Source organism: Mytilus galloprovincialis, chromosome 11, assembly GCF_965363235.1.
Source record: "Mytilus galloprovincialis chromosome 11, xbMytGall1.hap1.1, whole genome shotgun sequence".
In the NCBI taxonomy this organism is placed as follows: domain Eukaryota; kingdom Metazoa; phylum Mollusca; class Bivalvia; order Mytilida; family Mytilidae; genus Mytilus; species Mytilus galloprovincialis.
The window spans coordinates 69,754,241-69,781,505 of record NC_134848.1 but is presented as its reverse complement, the minus strand read 5'-3'; the positions used below and the strand labels follow the sequence as shown (position 1 = coordinate 69,781,505).

The 27,265-nt window shown below is 34.8% G+C and overlaps 2 protein-coding genes across 2 annotated transcripts; both read right to left on the bottom strand.

Moving 5' to 3' along the window:
* Nucleotides 1-6,140: 6,140 nt before the first annotated feature.
* On the bottom strand, nucleotides 6,141-13,079 carry LOC143051338 (uncharacterized). Its single transcript, XM_076224278.1, has 6 exons — nucleotides 12,927-13,079; nucleotides 10,463-10,696; nucleotides 9,188-9,454; nucleotides 8,057-8,101; nucleotides 7,600-7,672; nucleotides 6,141-6,987 (listed from the first exon to the last, which is right to left on the bottom strand). Exons 1-6 carry the CDS (start codon nucleotides 13,021-13,023, stop codon nucleotides 6,165-6,167), a joined length of 1,539 nt encoding a protein of 512 aa, XP_076080393.1. The 5' UTR covers nucleotides 13,024-13,079; the 3' UTR covers nucleotides 6,141-6,164.
* Nucleotides 13,080-14,734: 1,655 nt separating this feature from the next.
* Nucleotides 14,735-26,850, bottom strand: LOC143052711 (uncharacterized). The gene is made up of 8 exons (XM_076225800.1): nucleotides 26,680-26,850; nucleotides 24,468-24,704; nucleotides 21,499-21,732; nucleotides 19,918-20,187; nucleotides 19,054-19,344; nucleotides 16,900-16,953; nucleotides 16,262-16,331; nucleotides 14,735-15,509 (listed from the first exon to the last, which is right to left on the bottom strand). The coding sequence occupies exons 1-8, from the start codon at nucleotides 26,750-26,752 to the stop codon at nucleotides 14,993-14,995; spliced, it is 1,746 nt and encodes a 581-aa protein (XP_076081915.1). The 5' UTR covers nucleotides 26,753-26,850; the 3' UTR covers nucleotides 14,735-14,992.
* Nucleotides 26,851-27,265: the final 415 nt, after the last annotated feature.

Below are 27,265 nucleotides of genomic sequence, written 5' to 3'. Positions count from 1 at the left end.
CTGTTCCAAGTATTTTTCTTTTTCAATTTCTTGAGAAGTATTTGTTTTACCTGTTCAGTCACTATAAAGTGTTACAATTCATATTTAAACGCAACACATAAATAGTAACCAAAAAGGTACCGCTATCGCATGAGAGAAGCTAAAAAAAAATGAAATTTACGCATTTTCAACATTTTTGTGGGACCATCATATATGCAATTTTAAAAGATGTGGTTTCATTGTCAATTTAAAGACAGATATTCATAGATCAAAGAACAAAAAAAGTGAACTTATTGTAGTACCTCAGGGTCATTGGTGGTGCTCCACATTGGAGGCAGATCCGGAAGACGAGAGAGCCTCGTTTCGGATCTGCCGGCAGTCGAAAAACCTAGAGCAGAAGCACAAGCACGCTGATTCTAGCCGACCCAGAGAATAATTAGATAACTGTCTAACTGTACTTGCAAGATCGCCACGGTAAGTTTTAGAGAAACTTACATTGGCGCTGCGAGCATTCGTTCGAACAAATTCACTCGGGGAGTCGAATTCTACATCGAAATTGAAAATTTCAAGGGGCCAAAACAGCACCTCCATTTTATTTTTAGGGATCCCTGACAGGTCACCTATTTTCAGTTTTCGCTACTCATAGCTTTGCTAGGTTAGTTTTATTGGGAGGGAAAAGTTAAAGCACCGGGAAGGGAACCTTGTGTGGTTAAGTTTCAGTCATCGTTTGTTATTTTTGAGGGATTTTTTCATACTTGGCCGTTTGCGGAGCCCTTGTAGGAACAAGTGTGAACCCCTTACTCGTTCTGCAAAACCCTTGTAGGGAATTTTGTAAACCCCAATCCATTTCCGCCGCGTATTGCACTCAGTTGACCTACGCAGTTCAACTTCGCATTTGCAACCCAAAATTGCAAATCTTCCAGTTGTCAAAACAGAAAGAAGAAATTGTAAGTGTCAATTTAAACAACCCACACACATACACTTGCCCTTTACATACATACCTCTGGGGTCAACTTATAAGCTTGATCCCCAGTTAAAAAGTTGTTGTTGTAAAACCATACAAAACAGTTTGATAGTATAAACACCCCTTTTCAGTAGATACCCTTGCCTAAGCCCTAATTTAATCCTAAATTGTTTATTGTTTATTTATTGTGTTCCCATTCAAGTGTAACCATGGCTAGAGTCCACATAAACTCTGCCACTTTTGAGGAATTGTTATCAATTCCAGGGGTAGGGGCTAAAATTGCCGCAAAAATTTGGGAATTGAGGGAGGATAAAGGAATTCTGGAGTTGGAGGACCTACGGGAGGTTCCTTATATGAGAATAACTGAGGCAGCTCTAGAATCTATGGATTTTAGTACCTCCCTGCCACCCAACAGGGGGTCTAATAAATATCCTCATAAAGGGTTCATCTAGATTTTGTGGGGCCCCTCCCAAAAACAGAACGAGGAAATGAACATATCCTCATGATGATCGATCAGTTTACCAAATGGGTAGAATGTGTCCCTCTCCCCGCCCAGGGCGCAGAACTAACCGCCCGTACGGCAGTGAATGAGTTCTTCTCCCGTTTCGGGAGTCCCTTCCAGGTATTCACTGATCAGGGGAGGAACTTTGAATCCCATCTGTTTAAAGCCATGTGTGACCTGCTTCAAATACACAAAAGTAGAACCACCCCATACCGCCCCTCCTCCAATGGTCAAGTAGAGCGTTGCAATCGAACGCTGATGGCTTCAGTGCGGTGCTTTGTGGGAAAAAATCAAAAGTCCTGGGATCTATTCCTTCCGCAATTAGCTGGTGCGTTCCGTGCTTCAGTCAGTAGAAGCACCGGGTTTACTCCTAATCATCTCATGTTGGGCAGAGAAGTCAATCAACCTGCTGAGTTGATGTTCAGGGGGCCACATGGGGAGGAAATTCAGGATAGAGAAAAATATGTTTCAGACTTAGAGGAGGCCATCCAAGGGGCACACGAGCTGGCCAGGGCCAACCTAAAAATGGCACAAGAACGCCTCAAAAGGGATTACGATCTCAAGGTGGTAGTCAAAAGGTTTAAGGTGGGGGATCTAGTGTATCAATTGGACACGGCCACCATTAAGGGAAAATGTCGGAAACTGACACCATCTTGGAAGGGCCCGGGGGTGGTGGTGGAAAGTCTCACTCCATATCTTTACAGGGTCAAAATGAAAACAGCAATGGTGGTGGGCCATCATGACCGGATTAAGTTGTGTAAAGATAGGGAGGTCCCAAATTGGTGTAAAAAACTACAAGCACAAGTTTTAAGTAGAAATTGGAAGGAAATAGAGGAGTTGGAACCCAAGGGAAAAAGGGGTAAAAACATTTATTGCTCATGCCGGGGACCAGATGATGGGGGTCTCATGATTAGATGTGACGAGTGCAGGGAATGGTTCCATGGACGATGCGTGGACCTCACTCCTGAGGAGGCGGACAGAATGGACGCCTATCAGTGTCCTGGATGTTCAGTCTCCACAGATGTGCACGTGTCCAGGATCTCCCTGCACTCTAAGGTAAATCTATTTCAGATGAATAACCAGAACAGTACGGACAAAACAGGGGATGGAAGCCAGCCACCTTCTCCAGAGCAGGCCTCCGTCACAGAGGTGACGGAGGAACTGGTAGTGTGTGTATCGGAGGAGGAGCTGAGGCAGCTGGACCCTGAGGTCCAGGGGAGCCCAGGGGCTGCCTTAGAGGTATGTGGGGGGTCCGAAGGGGGGTCTGAAGGGGTTGAGGGGAAGGGGGAGGTGAAGAAGACCAAGAAGAAGAGGAAGTCGAGGAGCAACAAGAAGAGCAGAGCTGCCAAGAAGAAGGCTACAGCAGCAACCTCACCTCTCCTGACAACCTCACCTCAGGGGGTGGCTCAGGGTCAGGAGGTGTGTCGGGGCCAGTCTGGCTCCCCAGCTTCCGGTGAGGTGGCAACACCTCACTATGGAGTTCAGGGTGAAGCAGTTGGTGCTGGACTGTCTTGTCCAGTTTCTGGCTGTGAAACCCGGGGACCAGGCCTGGAAGGGCACATTCTCGCGGAGCACGTGGCCGAGGTGTTCCGTGACCTGGTAGTCTCCGACCCAGGGTTAGCCCGGGTGCGCCTCACATCGCTGAGCACACTCTTCAGGGCCCTGGGGGGGGCTGCTGTTGGGGACCCCATCCATTGGGTGATAAGCCAGCTGGAGACTGTGGGGCTGACTCCAGAGGACTTGACCGCTGAGTGGGGAGCCATGGCAGCAGTGTGCCAATTGGCGCAGTGGGAGGTTCCGCGAACCTTCACACTGTCGCCAATAAACTCACCTGCAGTCCTTATGCATTGGAGGGCGCAGGTGGAGTTGATGGCTCTACTACAGGGAAATCAGCGTCGGGCCTTTCTGGGGAAGGTTAACCTAAGCTCCAGTGAGCCGTCCCCGGCGAGCTCCTCTAGTGAGCAGGGGAGTCCACCAGCCAAGGCAGGAGTTTTTAGCAGGCTGGGGGCTCCGGTTTGCACACAGGGGACTCCCAGGCCCATGGGGCAGGTTGGGGCGTTCATTTCCACGGGGCCCTCTCCCAGGTCCATTCCCTCCCTCATGTCCCTCCCCACCCGGCCTGTACCCTCCCTCATGTCTCTCCCACGTCCTGGTCCCAGCAGGTCACTTCCGAGTCTAGGGTCAAGAGGCTCATCCTCATCTGTGGGGGCACAGGGATCAAAGTACCCTGGGAGTCCCTCAGGGAGTAGGGGAGTGGAGTCCCAATTGTGCAGGGATCTTCCGGAGGCATTTGACAGTCATATGCATCTGGATAGGTCCCTGACCAAGATGGGGCTGCCTTCTCGGACATCTCTGGGTGATTTCCTAAGGGTGCGGTTGGACCCTGTCCCTGTGGATCCAGTCAAGCTGGCTGGAGGGGTTGCAGTTTTCTGTGACCCGAAGACTTGGCCCAGTGTGCCTTTGAGGCTGGAGCCAGGGTGGGTTGGAGCAGTGGGAATCCACCCAAAGAGTGCTGGGCAGTTTGAGGACGCCACTCAGCACCGGTTCCACCAACTGGTGTCTCACTCCAGTGTGTCCGCCCTTGGAGAGGTGGGAGTGGATTTTACTGTGGAGGAAAAACTACACGCCCGGCAGATATCGACCTTGCGATGGGCACTCCAGTCCTGCCGCTTTGACCAGCCTGTGGTCTTACACATTCGGGGTGGCAGACTGGATAGGGTTCACGCCCGAGCCCATCACGAGGTCTTAGAGGTCCTGAAGAGCGTGGGAGTTAATCCGCTACAGTTGATTCATCTCCACTGTTTCCAGGGGGGGATTGCTCAGGTGCGGGAGTGGCAGGACTCATACCGCAATGCATACTTCGGGTTTGGGATGGGTGTCAGGTCCTTTAACTCTGAGCAGAAGGAGGCCTTGAGGTCGGTGCCCCCATACAGGATTCTCTTGGAGAGTGATGCCCCTTACTTCCCCCCACCGAATGCACGGCATGGCCACCCTCATTACCTTTATGAGGTGGCAAAGGTGGTGGGGACAGTGAGGGCAGACTCACCGAGGGAAATTGTACGGGTGGCCCACCTCAATGGTAGCCGTCTGTACGGAGTTAACCCGTAGGTGGGCAACTCCCAATATGTACATAGCAACAGAAAGGCCCGTTGGCCAGTTACAATTGTTAGATAAATTAGTTATAGCCAGTTGGCTTCCAGTAAATGAATTTACAGCCCGTTGGCTCCTAAATTAACCATAGTTATAGCCAGTTGGCTCTTAGTAATGAATTTGAGGGCCCGTTGGCCAAAAAGGGAAGGATGTATATATGCGTAATCCTGGGGTGTGTGTCATGGGGATCCCGAGGGTGAGGGGAATGGGGGGTGATCAACTGTAGTTCAGTCTCCATAGGGCATGGGTGGGGGCGGGTTTACTGTGTTTCTGATCCTGTTTTTGGTATATTCCCTACTGATTTCCCTAGCATGATCTTTTGTTTTTACCCGGGGGTTACTCCTTTCGTACAAAGTTGGGGGGAGTGTAGTACCTCAGGGTCATTGGTGGTGCTCCACATTGGAGGCAGATCCGGAAGACGAGAGAGCCTCGTTTCGGATCTGCCGGCAGTCGAAAAACCTAGAGCAGAAGCACAAGCACGCTGATTCTAGCCGACCCAGAGAATAATTAGATAACTGTCTAACTGTACTTGCAAGATCGCCACGGTAAGTTTTAGAGAAACTTACATTATTCATATGCGGATCTAAGATAAATTTTAAAAAGGGGTAACCGGGGCACCATCTATTAAAATGTTTGAAATAATTATGAAGTAGACAAGAAATGAGCTTGTTTAGATAATTAACAAATTAAAGTCAGCTTAAAGCAAAAACTTGACGTCGTTGAACTTTTAAAATGATGATCGATGAAAAATTTGCTGATTCATATCGTATCATTCTAATGTCCTGACTTACTATGCTCTAGGGGGATAGGACCTTAATCGGGACTCCGGGATCGGGTGTCTTTAAGCTCGTGATTTCGGGATATCGGGATTTACTTTATTTAAATCACAGGAGCTTAAATCCTATCAATAAGGGGTTAAAAATATACCAAAGTCGACTATCACCTTTAAATCACAGGAGTTTGAGAGAAGCTCTACTGTGATAGTCGACTTTGGTATATTTTTAACCCCGGCTTATTGATAGGACTTCAAACTCCTGTGATATAAATTCGGGAACTCGTGATTTCGTGTTTTTAAACCCGGGAATTCGGGATCAGGACCCTCCTATCCTCCTCTATGTTGATGCTTTGTGAAAAATCAAAGAAATCTGACTTACCGGTATGCTACCATTAGATTTGCCATTGTTAGAGTCATGTCCAAAGCAGAATATTAATAAAACACATGCAATAATTCCTTTTCAATACTTTGTGCAAGAGAACGCCATGTTTACTGCACTGTGACAAAATTTCAAATGACGTAATGCAACCTGTGACGTCAAGTGTGATTCGCCGTGATTCGACGCGAAAAAGAAGTTCGTTTGTTATTTTCTCTATTATTGTAGTAATTTTTTATTTTTTTTAAATTACCGATAAACAGAATAAAGGACTTTTTGTTTTTGATACTGACTTTATCACAGAAAATATCAGGCTCGCCCTTCGGGCTCACCTGATATTTTACTGTGATAAAGTCAGTATCAAAAACAAAAAGTCCTTTATTCTATATTTATTGAGGTAGACAACTACATAAGGTTGTTATTGAGGTTCTGCAATCCTCATGGCATACGCGTATTCTATCGATGAAGCCATCTCATAAGGTGAAATTGATATGTCGCTGTTATGATTTCCATTTTGATGTACTTCTGAAATTTTGTTCTGTTCAACACTGATGTCAGGTTCTTCACTAGGTGTGGCATAAGAATATTCACCCGAATGATCTAGCTCTATATAAGTCGAATTTGATATGCTGTTGTTATGATTTCCATTCTGATGTACTTCTGAAATGTTGTTCTGTTCAGCACTGATGTCAGGTTCTTCACTAGGTGTGGCATAAGAATATTCACCCGAATGATCTAGCTCTATATAAGTCGAATTTGATATGCTGTTGTTATGATTTCCATTTTGATGTACTTCTGAAATTTTGTTCTGTTCAACACTGATGTCAGGTTCTTCACTAGGTGTGGCATAAGAATATTCACCCGAATGATCTAGCTCTATATAAGTCGAATTTGATATGCTGTTGTTATGATTTCCATTTTGATGTACATTAGAAATGTTGTTCTGTTCAGCACTGATGTCAGGTTCTTCACTAGGTGTGGCATAAGAGTATTCACCCAAATTATCTAGCTCTATATAAGTCGAATTTGATATTCTGTTGTTCTGGTTTCCATGTTGAGCAAATGAGTCAGGTTCTGCACTGAGTATGGCATAAGTATATTCAATCGAAGAAAATAACTCTGTATACATTGAATTTGATATGCTGCTGTTCTGGGTTCCATTTTGACATTCCTTTGGTACTTTTTTGTGTCCGTATGTTGTATCTGATATATCTGTTTTGTTTTTGTGAATAATCCGTCTCCTGCAGATAAAAGGTTTAAGGAATTGTATTTTCGTTTTTAGTCAAATGCACATCTTCTGTTTTATGTTGATAAATATTCACTATTCGAGTAACTGTAACGTCTAATAAAGCTTTGTTCAAAGATCGTTTTACCCAGCTTTTATCAGGGGAGGGGAATTCTAATTGAAAAATGCTAAGTATAATGTTAGGTCAGTTATGCATGTTATTTGAAAAACATGAATTTCTGAAACATAGAATTATAGTTCGTTTGACCGTTTCTTTTTTATCTAAGATTTTTCTGTACATTTTAAAAGTTTTTACTTTCTTTTCCATTATAAGATTTATCAAAACAAAGTTGAGGTATATATAATATTATTTCAAGGTAATATGCTCATGGATAATCGTTTAGATCAATTGTCCTCAGGGTTCTATATACGTATTTGGCCTAATACAGTTTTCATGATGGAAACGTACTTTATGATATTAATTACAAAATTTTGTTTATTGGTTCTTGATGACAGTAACGTGTTTCAAATAACAATTTTCAGATACTAGTATGTTATATTACTAAGCTTTCTTTAATGGAAGTAAAACGTGTATCTTTAAGTTATCTTGCACACAATGTGACAGTACCTGAAAACGAATACCGCTACAAGTATACACAGTATTACCAGTATTCCAATAACTACGCCTGCAATAACACCACCTATAAAATACTTTTTTTATTACCAGATATTTAACATATTTATGTTTATGTTTTATTTGATAAGAAGGTAAACGGTGCATGATGTATGGTATACGAATAATTTGACCCTGAATTATTTCATCTTTTCAATTAAGAAATATTGAAGTCTCAACATTTTGTATATTTGAAACATATATGAAATAAAACGAACTAATTGTGATTATTTTTCGCTAGGATTCTTCTTTCGTGATTTTTCATTTTAAATGATATAAATTGTTTGTTATATATTTACCTATTGATTTCATACTTGATATTTTATTTGGTAATTAAAACAACAACAACAACAATTACAATTACAATCACAATTATTTGATTTGCAAATTTAAGTATGTATGGCATATATACCTTGACGTGATATATCATTTTCCAATTCTAAAGATTTGTTTTCAGCTGAAATTATAGAAACTTTATATGTTGAAATTGTCGTTACCACATTCACGCCCTTTTTTTTTATAAAATGTTACCCGTGAAATTAAACTTATCACCGGGATTTTTCTTACATGAATAATAAGATGGATGGCACATGTACATCAGGATCCGCTTACCCTTTTGGAGAACCTAAGAATACCAGATTACATGAGATTATCTCCGATTTGTGATTGGGTTCGTGTTTAATAAACTAATGTTTGTTTTGGGAAAACTATTACGTTTTCTTTTCAAATGACAAAAAAAAAAATGTTGATGTAAAATAAATATTAACCCTGCTTTGTAACAGACTGACTTTGCATCAATCACATTCCAATCACATCTCAGTCATTACAACTGAACGGACGATTTCGGTCATCTCCTCTATACTCATTATCTGCGATGTCGGTTTACTAATAGATAGCTCAAAGACTTACTGCTTTCGATGACAGAAACCAAAGCAACGCTGTACAGTTTACCCGCGTGAGCATGCATACACGTAAACACCCATAATGAATGAGGGAATGTTATACTGACTTACGTCCGATGGCCTGTATCATAAATGTTAGATAATGAACCGCCTTTTTAAAACGTTGGTTCTGATAATGTTTCCTGTCATCGTTATTACTATGTCCGAGACTCATCGACCAGAACTCCATCATCGGTTATAAATTTCATATCCGAGAAGACGTAAGAAATATGAATACATTATTCCCAATCAATGTCACATTTTATCTTCTTGACTTTAGAACACGGTAGAGGTGTTCTCATAATTTTGCGATTTTGTTGATACATTTTCTTATATCCTTTCATCCCCTTGTTCATCGTCATGCATATATATTTATTCAGTTAATGCAAACGAAGAGTAGAAACATATTGAGATTGGTACGAGGAATTGAGTAATTAATCGCAACAGTCATTGTTGTTTTTTCTTCATAAATATATTAGAAAGGAAAAGAAAGAAAAACAACTGTAAAATGGAAGCATATCTTTTGTGAACCAAATTACAAAAATAGTTCACTTCATAAACTATTCATAGGAATAGTATTTGCATATAATCGTGTTACAAACCTTTGCACTGATAATACACACTATATATATAGCTAGCTTTTCTATGTTGGTCGCTGTTATAAATCTCACAGCTGGACTTCCAGTTACACTTCTTAGAGAATGCACTCTTCGTTGAATGGTAGTTGTTAAATGTATGTATCTTATGCGTTTGTTTGTAACTGGGACAATGTTCTTGTTCATTCGTTATCCATACATCATATATTTCAATTATCGTGTTATTTCGGCATGCAATTTCGGATGTGGTATTATACTTTAAAGGTACACAATCTGTAAAAAATGAAGTATGTTATAGATAATTATGATTTATTGTACTAAAATAGTAATTTTCAGGGATAGCTCAAACAATTTGCACATACTGATATTATAAAAATAAGAAGATGTGGAATGAATGCAAATGAGACAACTCTCCAAAAGAGACAAGTGCTATAGACGTTAACAACTATAGGTCACCATACAGCTTTCATAATGTCATTTTCTAAAAAAGCAATGTTAAAGCATTTCCATTTTTTGTATGATCTTGAAATCTCTATTGCGTTCATGGATGTTGAGTGGTGTAAGACTTTATCCGTAATTGCTGCCATTCTGATGCATTTGACACCACTTAATATAAGATACAATTTTGAATAAAAGAAATGTTTCTCTTTGATCTTCTGTGGTCCAAAATAATAAGAGAAACTTTTGTCGGACAAATATTTGCATTTTTATATGTTGTGTAATAAATGTAATTGTTTTAGTCCTTTGCCGTATATTCGAGTGTTCCGTTTGTCTGTATCTAGGTCAGTTGTCAGTTGGAACATAAGTGGTAGACCATCAATTCACCAACTCCAATTTTAAACATATATATGTACTAATATCCCTTTCATGGAAACATTAAGTGACATTTTGTGCTTACATATAAATGTCCATGCATTTAAATTATCAATCAAGCATAAGTGAATCCAATAGTTTACATAATGAAGATTTCAACCAACCTACACAAGATAAAAAAGAAGATGTGGTATGATTGCCAATGAGACAACTATCCACAAAAGACCAAAATGACACAGATATTAACAACTATAGGTCACCGTACGGCCTTCAACAATGAGCAAAGCCCATACCGCATAGTCAGCTATAAAAGGCCCCGATAAGACAATGTAAAACAATTCAAACGAGAAAACTAACGGCCTTATTTATGTAAAAAAAAATAAAAAAATATGAAGTAAAGTTTTGTTTTTTCAACAAATTGATCTGCAAATTAGTGCTGAAAGTTAATCATTATATTATAATACTTACCTGCACATTTATAAACGATGTTGAGATATTTACTAGAAATGTTTGTCTCATATTTGACGTCACATGAGCTATTTGAAATACATGAAACATTGCGAATTGTATATGATATGTTAGCAGATTTTCCAAATATGCACTTATCTTCGTCCGTCCAAATCTTTTCAATATGAATGTGATCATGTTCCTTACAGTGTAATCGACCAGTTTCATTCTTCCCAGCAGTTGCACATTTACTTTCTGCATAAACAAATATATAATGTGTTATTTGATTTATCCTGATTGATTTTGAAATTTTCAAAATCTTGTTCTAAAGTAGATTTTGATGATACGTATACATACAAGCGTTGAACCATAGGCTGTGACAATATTATTTCTAGCAACATTTAACTAAAGAAACGGATTTAGAAAGTCTAACCATGACCAGAATTGTACATTGCTTGACATGCATTAAACACAAAAGCTCGTTTCTTCTGAGTTGAGTTTCCATTAGTTTGTGTTTTCAACCTTTAAGTATTTTCTTAATCGATAATTCGATTTGAACATCGTGAAATACCCATGTATATGAACTCGAAATTTTTAGACAATTGTACATGTGTTTAAGGTCATTAATGATTTACGGATCACTCAGAGCATTGATAGTCCACCCCATCAGCAAAGACACAATGGAAGTTAAACCCCTATGAAACATTTTCTTGTGAGCATGTTGCGTTTTAACTATGGAATTGCATAGATAACTTATTTGTTTACACTACTGATATTTAAAGATACACGAACAGCGATATGTTGGTCGTACCATCTTTAGCAAGTGTTCTTCCTACATTTGAGTAAACATATATTTGTATGCCCCACCTACGATAGTAGAGGGGCATAATGTTTTCTGGTCTGTGCGTCCGTTCGTCCATCCGTTCGTTTGTTTGTCTGTCCAGTTTCAGGTTAAAGTTTTTGGTCGAGGTAGTTTTTGATGAAGTTAAGTCCAATCAACCGGAAACTTAGTATATATGTTCCTTATGATATGATCTTTCTAATTTTAATGTCAAATTAGAGTTCTGACCCCAATTTCACGGTCCACTCAACATAGAAAATGATAGTGCGAGTGGGGCATCCGTGTACTGGGGACACATTCTTGTTTTGTATTATTTTATTTTTCTTCATACACTTCAAATTAATGTCTATAAAAACACCGTTTTTTATGTTCTGCATTGATATTAGATTGACATGTCGTTTATTATAATACTTATAAAGTTACTTTGTGGCGTAGAAATTATAATATTTGACATTAGGAATTAGGGATGAATAGTTACAATATAATTATCAAAACATTTATATATTATAATATTTGTGATATCTTTAAGTTTGTCTATGTCTTATGCGTTTATAATGAACAGTTGTATGCAAATATAATCTACCTAATGACATCTTAGATTATACTGATATTTGTACTTTGATAATCCATACGTTTATGTGTAAGTGGTTTGTTTACTTTTAATTTATTCAAAGTGCACTGAATGATTATTGAAAACCCGACCAGTTTTGGAATTAAATTATTTTTTTATGTTCAAAATACTATACATACTGTTTAAGTTAGTTTTTTTCCAATTCATTATAATAGAAGTTTATTTGTTTGATTTCTGTTACACTACTGTATCTTGCAATTAATCTCTTGATTGGTGGGATTTTTCGTGCACAGTTCAATTTTGGAAAAGCTAATATTATTTGTTATTTTTATTTTTTATTTTAAAAGCAATAATTTAATAATCTCAACAAGAACCGAATTTCCGTTTTTTTAAAGGATAATCGTTTAATATTCAGTGTTGTGTATGGCGAATTGTTTCCTTTATCTGTCTTCCTGGTCCCGTGCTATCAGTATTATCGTTTCTACTCTGACTTGGCATGTCTTAAATTAGTTTGTCATCATTCATTGCATTAATTTCTTATTTGTTGTTATCGTATATCTCAAGTTTTTATTTACATAGTGTTAAGTTGACTTGCTTATCATTTCGTAATTTTGTGCCATTTTGTTATCAATTTTGCTTCGACTGATGGAGTTTTAATGTTCCCTTGGTATCTTCAATATCTTGTTCAAATTGACGAACATATGTTAACTTTAGTCTGTTGTTTTTTTTGCTTCTGTTAACAGTTAATGGTATAGTTTTTTCTTCTTGATACTGTAGCCTATCATAATTGTAATGGTATAATCAGAGAAAACTTGTTACATACAACTAGATTGGGTGTGATCTTTGAATTGACAGCTGATAACAAGGTTCAAATTTACCAAGTGCAGAGCAAATATGGAAGGATTACATTATGTCTTCAACATGAACTTTAATTTGTGATAAAGGGACATTACACACAATCTTTATTTAGATACCAAAGATCTACAATATAACATGAACCCGGATGAATCTTCGTTTCGAGCTTTAAGAGCTTAACGAAAGATTTTCAAAAATAATTGAAAAAATATACAAACCATTATAAACATTCGAATATCCATTCAATTCTGCGAATATCAAACAAACTACAGCGATGAGCAAAACTATTTTGTACATTTTTATGACACAAGTCATATATCCTATGTATATATTTTGGGAAATATTCGATAACCCTATAAACGACACTTATATATAGACAATCTAAAAGTTCAAATAATTTTGCTGCAAATACCCAAAAATCGATTATTTCTTATCTATAAAGTAACGTAAAAGGAAGTATGAACAGTTAGATAGTATCATACGGAAACTATTATATTTACTCCCAACGTGTTTTGTCGACCTGCAAGTTTTATCACAACTTCCCCTTTAAAGGATACAATACCATTTGAAATTTAAGAAATCATAATGTATAGGTCGATATCATGCTGACAACATCATATATATTAGTAAGAAATAAAGCGATGACGGGATGCAGAATACGTCTACTGTTTCAAAGAGGAGGATAAAGTGCAAATCATCATCGCCTTATGTTCATTATGGTATAGCCAGGCTTCGTTAATAAAGGCAACAGTAGTATACCGCTGTTCAAACTCATAAATCCATGGACAAAAAACAAAATCGGGGTATCAAACTAAAACTGAAACGCATAAATATAAGAGGAGAACAACGACACAACACTACAATGTAACTAACACACACAGAAACGGACCAAGCATCAGACAAAATCCCACGAAAATAACAAATATAACATCAAAACCAAATACATGAATTTGAGATAGACAAGTACCGTGACACGTCTTATCGCAATGTCAATTTACACTCAAAAATAAGAGAAAACAAACGACGCAACGTTAAACTGTATCACACACAGAAACGAACTATAATATATCAATGGCCATATTCCTGACTTGGTACAGGACATTTTTAAAGGAAAAAATGGTGGGTTGAACCTGGTTTTGTCGCATGCCAAACCTCGCACTTTAATGGCAATGTTAAATATAACATAGAAATGACAACATAATATTACAGGACTACAATACAAATAAATAGGAAAACGTATTAGACAAAAAACACATTCGTAAGCAGTTGCATTAAGTCATATCTAAATTATTGTGTACAATACAAACACAATCAACAGCTCGACATCGCTAGAGTTGATTGTCATAAATTTACCCAAGGTTTCCTTTTTATTTGTGTGTCGTTTTGTTGTGGAGTTTCACAGCGGATTCTTATATATAGTTGAAAACCAAATATTTACCCCCATATGTCGCTTTAATTATTTGTGTATTAAATATGTCTTATAGACGATACTTCCAATTCTGATTTTATTCATGTTGTCACATGCTATATTAATAAAAGTAAGTAGAAAAACCAGTGCAATGAAAGGAATTATAACAAATGTTAGAGTTACGAGATTGTATGTGCACAATTAATTATAGTCCAAGCACGAAAATTATTATGCTTTGTTAAACTCCGTAGACATCACGGGGTAATACATAACGATTCTGAATAATTATCAAAGCAAACAATAACTTTAATATGAGACATTTGATTATTTGATATGCTGCAAAAAGGCAAAAAGGCACAAATGCATTATAAATTTAATTATTGTTCATACAATAAACAAACACCCCAAATGAACTCTTTTTTGGTAGCGTTTAATAAGTTTTTGCTCAAAGTAAATATACTCGGTCCCCCAAGAAGTTTTATATACTTGATCGGTATTACTTTTACTGTAATTAAAAGAAAAAAAATATAAGTAATATGTATTATTCATTATCATGTTTATGATCATTTTAATTTCAGACAGGGACATTCTTTTCTTCCCTGGTATGTATGTAATGTATGTCACATATCACTTATAGAATGTTTAGACATTTTGGCAATTTGATATAGATGATTGGATATTGAAATTGTCAGGCTCGAAAATATTTCCCTATACTAATGGTGATGGTAACATTTCTAAAAATTGAATACATTTCTTAGAAACAGCTGGAATGCTAAATGATTGGTTCAGTTCAAATATTTAAATAATCTGGAATAGCAATTTTACCGCTATAACGTTTTATATAGAAATGCTCGTATGTTGTCAATCTTTTAAGCATTAATTATACAACGAATCTGAGTTTTTCACTTGAGACTGATTAAAGTTCCCAGATACATCATAGTCGTCATCAGTCATTATTCCGCGGGAAACATCGTAATCACCTTCAAAATTATCTCGGATACCATTGCGTAGTGAATGATCATAGATGGCGTCCGAAACAGCAGCACCGCCTTTTAAATGTGAATATACATCTGTATCCAACGTTTTAGTTTGCTGGTTTCGCATTCCATCTTTGCTTTGTATGTGATCGTAGGTAGAAGAATCCCTTTTATGTATGTAGTTTGTATCCTTTCCATTTGTATAATTGTTACCCTTGCTCTCTTTGCTTTGTAAATGATCATAGTTAGTGTCCATACTATATACAGATGTTTTTTGTGGCAAATTTTCTGAATATGTACGTTGATTGTTTATTTCTTGGTCTACTTGTATTTCACTAGGATCGTACATTTGATTCGATCTTGTTTTATTCATTTCATTGGCGTTTGATTCGTGGCCATTTTTATTTCGACATCGTCTGCAAATAGAAATCAAATAAAAGCGTTATTTTCACTATACGAATTAAACACACTCGAAAGGTTTCGTGTAGATGTTAATCGTGTAGAGGGAAGGAAGAACGGCACAGTTGATTACTCTTACAACTGGAATCCAGTTGAGTCAATAACATACTAGCGCTTTGTACATTAATGAATCAATTAAGTCAATTTAGTAAAAAAAAACTCGATCATTTACAGAAATAATAAATGGTGTAATACTATGTTATTGATTTACTAATATATACATGTAGGATAGAACGTCAATAATTTGAACTTTTCAACATATGCGTCGTTCGTGTACGTCAGAGTCATCTTCGATTGGAAATACCTCCGGTGATACAAAGGCTCGCGATATGTAGCATCGTAAAAGTGGATAAGAACAGAATGTATAAGACGTATCATCTATGTTTATCACAAGTTTTGATAAGTGACAAAGGGAGACAATTCAACAACTCTGCATTATGTTGAGTCTATACCAGAGCATGCGTAGTTTTTATAATTTATACATGTATCATTACATTTGATCCGTTATCTTATTTTATACATGTATCATTACATTTGATCCGTTATCTTATTTTGAATACAAATGTGCAGCATTTTTCAGAATTTTATTTGTTCGAAAAAGAGAATAAAAGAGCAAAGGAAAAGGCACAGATACCTAAACTAAATTGTCCATGCAATGTGTCGTGATGTTAAAATTATACACCTTATATGATAAATAATTAAAAATTACCTGATTAGGAAAACTCCAATCAGAAGAAATGCAATTAAGATACCTGAAACTCCGCCTGCAATTGCACCACCTATAAAATATTCTTTTTAGTTACCAAAGTTACAAAAATGTCAGCTCTAATTTTGCTTAGCATTATTCAAAGTCAGGAGATTTGATAAAAACAATTTACAATAATAAAAGTCATTCATATATTTTGCCACAAGACTAAGTTTCCGATAGGACACAGCTATTGATGTGTACCATGAACATCTAGCGTCTGGATTTTTATAACAAGGAGATGCAAAATTAAATAATGTGGTTAAAAAATGAATACCCAAATCTTTTCTGTCTATTCTCTTTTCTTGTGGTAACAAAAAGGACATGCGACAGACAATAAACTTAACTTTCGAAAAAAAAAACCAATTCAATGAATAAAAAAATAAAATAATTATGTATTTACGTTCCAATTGTTAAGATAGAATCTTCCTGAATTTCTTAAAACAATCATGAATTTATAAATATTGATATTGTTTTATAGATGAAATATTTCTATATTGAATAAAACCAGTTGTTCGTTTAATTGCATCTGCTCTTCAGTCGATCGCTGTAAATTAATTTCCAATTTTCCATTCTTGTAAGTCTCGTAGAGCTTCACTTACCAATTGTTTTTTCGTTGCTGCGTTTATTAATGTGATTCGGTGGCTGATGGTCATCTAAAACAAACTATGATCAGTTCATTTAATTTACAGTCAGTTTAAAGTTCACAATACAGAATAAAAATCAAGTGTAGTCACGTTGATAACTTCTTTTTTATTAACAAAGATGTTTCAATTATTAAACAATAAATTGTATAAATAATTCAAATATATTTTATTGCTAATCAAAGCGCCCACAAGGAGCAGAACAATCAACATTAATTACATACAAATGATTACAAGTGATTCAATATGATTAAGACACAATGTTATAAAAAAAAAATCAAACCAAAAATTATTTATTAAGACAAGTACAAGAATACAACAAGCACAGTGTTTAATAATATAAGGGGGGTCACTGGGCATTTCTATATCTATATATCATTTAAGGAAACTTTCCTATATGAGGATAAATTTTCCAATAATTCTCCGAGTTTCTGGAGTATGAAAGTATCTTCAGAGGACATTAGCCAAATAAATTGTGATTAAATATCTAAACCACTAAAATTTTTAAACCGTTGTTTTATTTCATTTAAAAAGTTGAAACGAATATTTGAAAGTTTGTTGCACTGAAGAAGAAAATGAATTTTATCCTCAACCTCAGTACCGCACAATTTACAGATACGTTCTGACACTGTCAGATTTTTGTACCTTCCCCTCTCAATCTCTAAATTGTGAGCACTGATACGAAATTTTGTTAAATAATGTCTATATCTAAAATTTTCCTGCAAAAAGTAATTTTCTAAGCAAAATCTGCTTTTAAAAAGTCTATAAGTTCTGAGCTTGTTACCATATAGTTTATTGCCTCTGAAATCATTATTAAGCTCAGTTTGCCATATTAAATCATATTTTGATTGCATCATTTTGCATGAATAGTTTTTTAACTTCGTCTTTAAATTAAGTGCATAATTTTCATTGATGCTAAAGTATTTAAATAAAGTTTGAATTCTGGTATACCAGCTCTTTTTCTGCTTATCATGTAGAGATTTTTAGTGGTTGAAAGCCTCTTTAAATAATAAGTCATCAGATTTTTTTAAACGTATATAATATTTAAACATATTTAAGAAAACCTCCAAAAATAGAGGATATCTGCCCTGTTCACCCATAACTGCAATATTGGTTGCTTTTTTACTTACTCCAAGTATAAATTTACAAAAGCTTAAATGAGCCTTCTCTACTGCCAGGTCTCCACATAGTTTTTTAGAGTTTTTATTTTTGGTTTATGACCTGAGAAACATTTTTTTTAGTTTTAATAAGGCCTTTAACCCTTTATTATACATTTCATGTTGGGCATCTGTAAATTTGCCATCAATACTAAATTTGACACCCAAGTAGGTATATTTTTTTGTGTTCGTTAGGGGGGTATTATTTAAATGAAATTGAGTAAAAAGAAGTCTACCAGAATTGCTAAAAATCATGACTTTGGATTTAGTAATATTGTCTTCCAGTCCCCAATTATGTATATGTCTGTGTAGAATGTGGAATGAAGAAAAAACAAAAATGGCATTGAAGAGATACTAGCAATGAAACTAAAACTATACAAAAAGCGATATTACAACATAATATAAAAAGGAAACCAATTGGGTAGGATTAATTGTCTATAACGCTCAATAGTGTATCCACCATACAAACATTTATTCAATACCACGTAAAAAGATTAGAAATAAAAAAAAGGATATACAATTTGAGTGAACAATTTATCATACCGAACCCCATCTAATACACTACTTTGGAAAACAATATTTCGGCGATTTATATTGTAACGCATTGCTGTAGCTAAATATGAATGAAATGCGGCATGTGTTGAAACGCTGTGTGTAAACGATAAAATCACCAAAAACTGAGACAAACACTGCATTTCACCCCAGAAAAGTCAAGATACAGTTTCCTACACAATATGTCAGACTATTTAAAGTGAAGTTTGTTTCTGATTGTGACAATATGATCGACTTTTTTGTGGTTTCGCATTACTGGTGTGAAATAACATGACCAGAGACGTTTACCCTAGCGACTATAGGACTCGATACATTTTGAATTACAAATTAAATCAGCTTTTTTTGTTACATTGACATGTCTTTTCTTTTCGAGATTTGCACCTCGATGAACTACTTTACTTACCATTACAGTTGTAAATTACGTTTAAAAATCCAACGACAGCTGCGGTTGGGTGAAATGATAGACTACAATTAGAATGTCCACTACACCGACTAGACACATCCCTGGTCAAATTAACCACATTCCTAGCTATTATTCTTATATCATTACAATCAGATTTATCGACCCATGCCATGGAAATGTCAATTCTTCTCTCATGGCTGCACATTATGTATGTTTCAGTTTCATTTTGAAAGGTTTGACACTGTTCATTTAACGAACAAATTGAGCAAGGATTCTTCTTTGTCGTTGTAACTTAAAAAAGGAAACAGAGTGTATTAGAACGGAACCTAATGTAATATTTATATGTTATACTCTATATATGCTATCAAAAGTGTATCTCTTATTGCACTTTTATATATCAACATGTGACACCTAACACATGTGATAATTCAATTATATAAACAATCTTTTGACTTAGACAATTATAGAGAAGTAACTGCTTTCATTTTACATTCTCCTTTATCCTCATAACCATGTAAGGCTGGTTTTGAATTAAGATTAACCGATATAATAGTTGAATGTTCTACTTCGATTTGTCTGTTGGTTTCTTTTTCAGACTTCATGAACTTTGTTAACAATGACTACCAAAAGTATGACTTATAATTATCACTTTCAAAACCAAGTTTGATCAAATCGATGCTTATCTTTATCTTTGTTCTGATTTGATGTATAAATTAGATCATAATTATTGCGATCAAATCAATAATTTTGGAAACTGCCATTGCTTGAATATTCTGATTTATGATTTTGATAACCATTGTTGGTATCTGTTTAGCGATGTCTACTACCACTATCATGTTTGATTTGTATTATTTGAATGATTACCTGTTGCATGAGTTTGATTTCTTGTACCATGATCTGAAGTATGATTTTGATAACCACTTGTCTGCTCCGGAGTATGATTTAGAATACCACTTTCATGATCTGTACTATTAGTTTGATTGCTTTTTAAATCGATCAATGTATGATTTTGATTACCAGTACCATGCTCTGACGTTTGATTTCTGTTATCGGGGTTTGATGTATGATTAGTATTCAAATGGCCCTTACTGGAATCATTATGTCTTCTATCAGTATCATTGACGACTGGTTCCTCTACATTTAAAACATGAACAATAAACAATACATTGAGATTAGACTGGTAATGTTAGTGCTTTATCAATTACATTTATACATTTGACACTTATTCTAATTGATTGAGGGTTTGAGATATGAAAACAATCACTAAAACCTATTGAAAACCATATCACGACGGTTTTGGTGTGAAGTTGGGTTTTTATGCTGTTGAGTAGATGTCTCCTTGTCATAGGACGCGGTTCTTACATTTAAAACATATAAATATGAATATAAGAAGATGTCGTGTATTTAGTATTATGTATATGCATCAAAAATACTTTAAAAAAAAGAGTGTATGGATATAAACGCCCTCATCTACAACGTCTTGGTGCCAGAGGAAGGTTGATTTTATCATCCTATGACTTAGTTACTACATTGCAGTTTGATATGTTCTTAAACTCATTTATATATGGTTTCTTTGTTTAGTTGAAATATATTTTCATTGATTTGCCTATCATTTATTGCTTACGTATGACTTTTGAATATTGGACTGGTTTCATATTTGATGGGTAAACTATCATGATCAATTAACAATCGACTAATTGTTTTTTATTTGTAAATAACATCATTGTTTTATTACTTTTTTTTTGCAAACGACACATAACTATTAAAAATTAGAAAAAATTAAAAGTTTATGTGAACACGTATGTTTGTCAGAGTCAATGTTAACCTAACCAAGTGCAAGTCAGGGTTAAGAATCGACCCCAGTACTTTAAATCCTTCAATCTTTTGTGGGTGGATTTCACATAGATAGTTCAAATCGTATAATAAAAAGCAATAAATGAGGTTGTTAAATTAGGTATTTGCCTTTTTGTGCTTCCTTGTTGCATATGTATCTATGATTATAACACAATTTTGAATGCTTTACATGTACCCCTATTTTGGACATTTTTACCTATGTCTGGTTGTTTTGTTCACGCATCGTTGTCAATATAATGGAATTTGATGCGACTGTCATACAAATGAGAGTTTTAGCTAGCTATAAAATCCAGGATCATTCCACTATTTTCTACATAAGAAAATGTCTAAACCAAGTCAGGAATATGACAGTTGTTATTCATTCATTTGATGTGGTTGAGCTTTTGATTTTGCCATTTGATTAAGGACTTTCTGTTTTGTTTCCTCGGAGTTCAATATTTTGAGTGACTTTACGTTTTTTTAAATGTGTAAATAACCTCATGAACTATTCGGACCATTACCAAGTAAGACAACCAGAATACGAATTAGACACCCATTTAATTTAACGAATACTTTTTTATTGTCGTATAAATATATCATTCAGAAACTGACCTTCACAGTGAAAGTATATACTTGTATTGTTTGGATAATCCTTAATAATCTCACAGGTTTGATTTCCATTGCATTCTTCAGAAATGTTACTTTTTATATCGTTCCGTTGAATATTTTTTACTTTGAAAATATCATAAGCTGGACATGTGTTATTAAGTACCAAAACATTATCGATTTTGATTTTATGATTGAATCTGCATTTCAGAAAGTTGTTTTCTCCAGTAAACACACATTCTGTAAAGATAAGAAAAAAATGGAATGTCTTAATCAATAAAACCCCAACAAAGTATTAACAAATTTTTGCGCCACGATTAACCTCTCAAATGCATATATACAGTAGGAATCATCTTGTTTAACTTTTCATTTTTGAAGCACTTTATAGTTTGCTGTTCGATTTGAGCTAAGTTGACTCTGTTGGTTTTTCTATGGTCGGGTTGTTGTCTCTTTGACACATTCCCCATTTCCATTCTCTATTTTATTTGAAGTTTATTGGTTTACTTGTACAAATTGTGACTGAGATGGAGATTCACTCGCACCACATTTTCTTATATCTTAACTTCTTTTCTGTTACACAAGAATTATCAAAACACTTTTTTTCTAAGGCAGTTATAGATTACCTAGTCTTTATTTTTCCATGCTGTGTGATGTGTACTGTCTGTCTTTTTCTTTTCTTAGCCATGACGTCGTTAGTTCATTTGTGATCTTTTAGTTCTAATGTCCCTCTGGTATCTTTTGCCTCTCTTTTAGAACTGGCAAAATTCGTTTCAGGGTTGAACACTTAAATTCTTTAAAGTTTATAGATATATAGATTAAAACTGTCTGCAATTGATGTAGGTTTGAACTGTGTTTCTCTGAATATTCTAAAACAGCTATCATGACAGTTCTCGTCATATTTTGATAGAGGTAAGAACTAATTTTAACTGCAAATTATGTCGGTAAAAGGATGAAATCACATTATCCATTTATAGGTATATAAAGTTATGAAATGTTTTTTTTTTTCAAAAGTTAATACATTAATATAAAAAAGAAGATGTGGTATGATTGCCAATGAGACAACTATCCACAAAAGCCCAAAAATGACACAGACATTAACAACTATAGGTCACCGTACGGCCTTCAACAATGAGCAAAGCCCATACCGCATAGTCAGCTATAATAGGCCCCGATAAGACAATGTAAAACAATTCAAACGAGAAAACTAACGGCCTTATTTATGTAAAAAAATGAACGAAAAACAAATATGTAAAATATAAACAAACGACAACCACTGAATTACAGGCTCCTGACTTGGGACAGGCACATACATAAATAATGTGGCGGGGTTAAACATGTTAGAGGTATCCCAACCCTCCCCCAACCTGGGACAGTGGTATAACAGTAAGATCATTTACAAATCTATTAATTTACATAACCATTTCACTCGTCAAACTCAAAATACTTCGGATATACGCACAAGAAGTAATCTATACTCCGATTATTTCCTTCCTTCGTCTATTAAGTTGTGGAATAAGTAACCAGATCAAACGAGATTTAAAAGTCGTATAAATAAACCAAATAATAAATGCCCTAATTTTTACTACTCTGGTACAATGATAGGTCAAGTATAACATACCAGATTAATGATGAATAGTAGTTTTTTAAATGAACAGTTGTTCAAACGAAATCTTGTAGATTTCTTCAAACAGCTCGTGTGGTCTAATCGAGTATACAGCCCATTAATGCATTGTAAAAAATATTACGAATTGCGTAAAGGCATTATTTTTTCAATTAATTATCCAGTCATACTTAACACAAGCTTTAACTTTAGACCAAAACAAAGATATTTTTGTAAAAGTACAAACATTCTTACTAAAGTGCAAGAGATTATCAAGTTAAATTGTTATTTATTATTTTTACAAAGTTTCATTTTATATAAACATGTGTGTAGTATTTAAGGATGTTTGCTTATTATGTTTTGGAATTTTTGTCAGATATTCGAAATCCTCTGGTTTTATCCATTTGAATGCCGTAAATCATTGTTTCCATGGACACCCATGGGCCTTTTTATAAATCTTTTACATGTATAATTATAAGCGATTTGTAAAAGGCTTATAAAATCTTATTCATATTTTTAATAGTTTTTTGAGAACTTTAACTGGTCAATGATAAAGCTATGGAAAATCAAGAGAGAACCTTTTCCCGCTAAAATTACAATGCCAAATATCTCGAAAACTAGCACAATGACCCCTATTTTTTGTTGTTGCTATTTTACTCCCTCGATTAATCCTCTATCAATATATACTAGTGTTATGGAACGCTATTTATTTTGAAACTGAGCAGCGAACTTCCTTCAGTGTATTTTTCTCCTTTTGTTTTATCCTTTTTTCCCCCTTATTTTCTCTAAAAAAATTCTCCTTTTGTTCTTTTTTCATTATTTAAAAATCATACATTTAATCTCAATTACTTGCATGCTATATTTATGTAATTGTTAACTGGAGTTGTTATTTAACATGTTTATAGGAAACGGATTAATATAAGCTATCTACAGCTTGTTTCCGAATCCTATTATTATTTTGTATTTTGTATGATGATATATTTGTAATGATGATGAATAGAATCGGATATGTTTAAACCAATACATTAAGATTTTAAAAACAGTTTAAGAGTTTACCTTTTTTATTTTAAAAGAAAGAACGAAACAAAATAAGAACAACCAAAAGTAATACTGCCCCTTTGCCAAAACAATCCAGTATTTTCTGTTATAATAAAACTCATGCAATTTAATACACGCATTCCATATTGAATGATAGGAACCAACACTACATCAGTGTTTCGAAAGTTAAAGCTTGGAATAGTCATTTTAACATGCATGACTTTAAGATACTTTAGTAATCAAATATGAAATTTGTTCATTTATATGTCAACACGAATTACGTGTATTTTTAGTTTATGCACAAACAATGTAGTATTGACACATATGTAATACTTACCTTTACATTGGAAACCTATATTGAGGAAATTGTACAGGTGGTGCTGGAATGGTAGTCTACATGTAGACATGTTGGTGCACTTTATATTGGTTAGAAGGCTAAGATGCCGAGGATTCAGAAAAGCATCTGATGAACAATTCTTATTTGCAAAGCCTATCTGTTTGATGACAATGCTTTTGCCGTCTGGACATTGCAATGTCCCAGTGGTGTTGTTTTTAATTGAATAACACTTTTCCCCTAAAAAAAAACAACGTACAAAATCTTTAATAACTCTGCCAGATAGGAATGAATCATTGTATTGCTACACGTTGACAAGTAATCACAATTCTGTTCTTTTAAGCATGAACCCACCGAAGAAGACTTAACCCTGGGTTTGCATTTACACGAGCATCATGAGTGGTACTACATGTGGAGCAGAATTTGATTACCCTTCTGGAGCATCTAAGATCACCCCTTTTGTTGTTGTTTTCGTGTACCGCAGTCTTTAGATTTTGTTTGTTGTTCTACGTATATTGTTGTGTTTATTGTTGTGTATATTGTTGTCTGTCTTTTGGTTCTGTTTTCTTTATTTGCCATGTCTCCAATACGACAAATAATTAAATAATTCACTTATGAAAACTAACGGCCAAATTGTTAACAATACAATTTACGACATCAGGTATGACAAGACACCAATCAAAGGCAATATCTGAACTACAGGCTCAAGAGGGACAAGAACGTACATGTTTTACGAAAAATGAAACTGATTAAAACATTTTGATTGCGATGACAGTTGAAATTGAAATTATGATAAGATGTATTTGATGTAATTGAATGATAAGGAAATCACCAATTACTTTTTTGTGACACAATAATGAATATACGTCTGATCTTTAGGATTGTTCAAATAAATAACGGCAGTACTTCATCAACATAATTCTCTAATAAATTAAATGTCGATTAAATTAATCAAATTATTTGCAATCGATCTCAAACAAAAGGGCAAAACAAGTAAAATAACAAAAATACCAAAATCCGGGGAATATTCAAAACGGAAAGTCCAAAGCAAAATCAACAGCTGAAACACATCAAACGAATGGATAACAACCGTCAGATTCCTGACTTGGTACAGACATCTTCTTATGTAGAAAACGGTGGATTGAGCTGGTTTCATAGCTAGCTAAACCTTTCACTTGTATGACAGTTGCATCAAATTACATTATATTGACAACGATGCGTGAATAAAACAAACAGACATAATAAGTAAAAATGTCAAAAATAGGGGTACAGAAATCAACATTGCGTTCTAATCTTAATCACTATAAAAACAAACTAATATGTAACAAAGAAGCACAAAATGGCTTATCTGACTTATCTGCCTTACCGATATATGTTGAGTTACGTACACTGTATAATGATTTATGCAACGGACAAGAGTTATTCATGACAATCAACACCAAGGCAACTAGATGCATTACATTTACATTTACATATTGATATGAATATCCCTTCCAGTGTAAAATGCACACATAACATAAGCAACGTGAAATTGTGAAATATTCATTGACATTAAATACCATATTAAACACTGAGTCTAATGAATGCTTGTCTTAAAATCTTTATAGTATCTATTTCGGATACTTTATAGATTAAATGTAAACATTGATATCTCAATAAACTTAAATGTGTTATACTTCCTTGAAACATGATAAAACTATATTCTGCGCTTAATACAAGAAAATAAGTCGCTTCTTACTAAAAATCAAAGGTGTTGTCCAAAAGGAAAAAAAAGTAGATATTTAAGAAAAATTGAAGAGTGAGTTTAATTTTGACGACTTCATGTGCTTTCTATATAAGTGTTATTATTATGAAAGAATTAAATCCTCGAGATTGAATCAGACTTATTATCAGTAGTATTTCAGATTATGAAAGAAATTTATGTATTACTTTTGTTTAGTTTTCAGTTATAGTTCCAACAAGACAAAGTTATTCGAAACATTTTTGAAAAATTTGTGAAACAGTCCGTTTACTGTCCCTTGACCGTAAGCATTTGGCTGTGATTATGAACATCTTTCTATTTTAAATTGTATTGCTATGTTGTTGTTATCTTATTATCAGCAAACGTAAAAGGGCACACAGTGTAAGGATGACAACTGGCACATCAATGGCAATAATGTATTGCACTCTGACAAAGCATAAAACATAACAACTGAGAAATAAAAAATATACAAACCGTGAAAAGAGTATCCATTTAAACAGAAAACTAATGCAAACAGTATTGAAATGTGGTCCATAAATTTTTCCATTTTGAAAATACCGTACTATAAAATTTATAGAGGACACATCGTTATTCTATCAAACCGTCCTATCGGTTTTTATAAATATGTCAACAAATACTGATAACACCAGACTGACATCATTGATTTTAAATAAAAATTATCAATCTAAATATATCGTGTCACAGTCCGGAAAATATTTTTTTTACATTTCATGCGTAATATAGTCTTCAGCTTCATGTCAAAACCTTATAAGGTTGAATAAAGACATATAATGGCTTACTTTTTACAAATTGTGACTCGGAGGGAGATATGTCTCATTGGCACTCATATCACATCTTCTTTATCTATCAACTTTTAAAAATGGTTAAAACCATTGAGAATAGCTGTTCTTGAAATTTGGTATATTTAAAAGTCTTTTTATTTAGAAAACATAATTGTTTAAAAAAAAAAACCTAACAAATAATTTGTTATACCTTGAACTAAATACCATTGTAAACTTATATTTCAAATAATACAATGTTCTTTGATGTTTACACGATC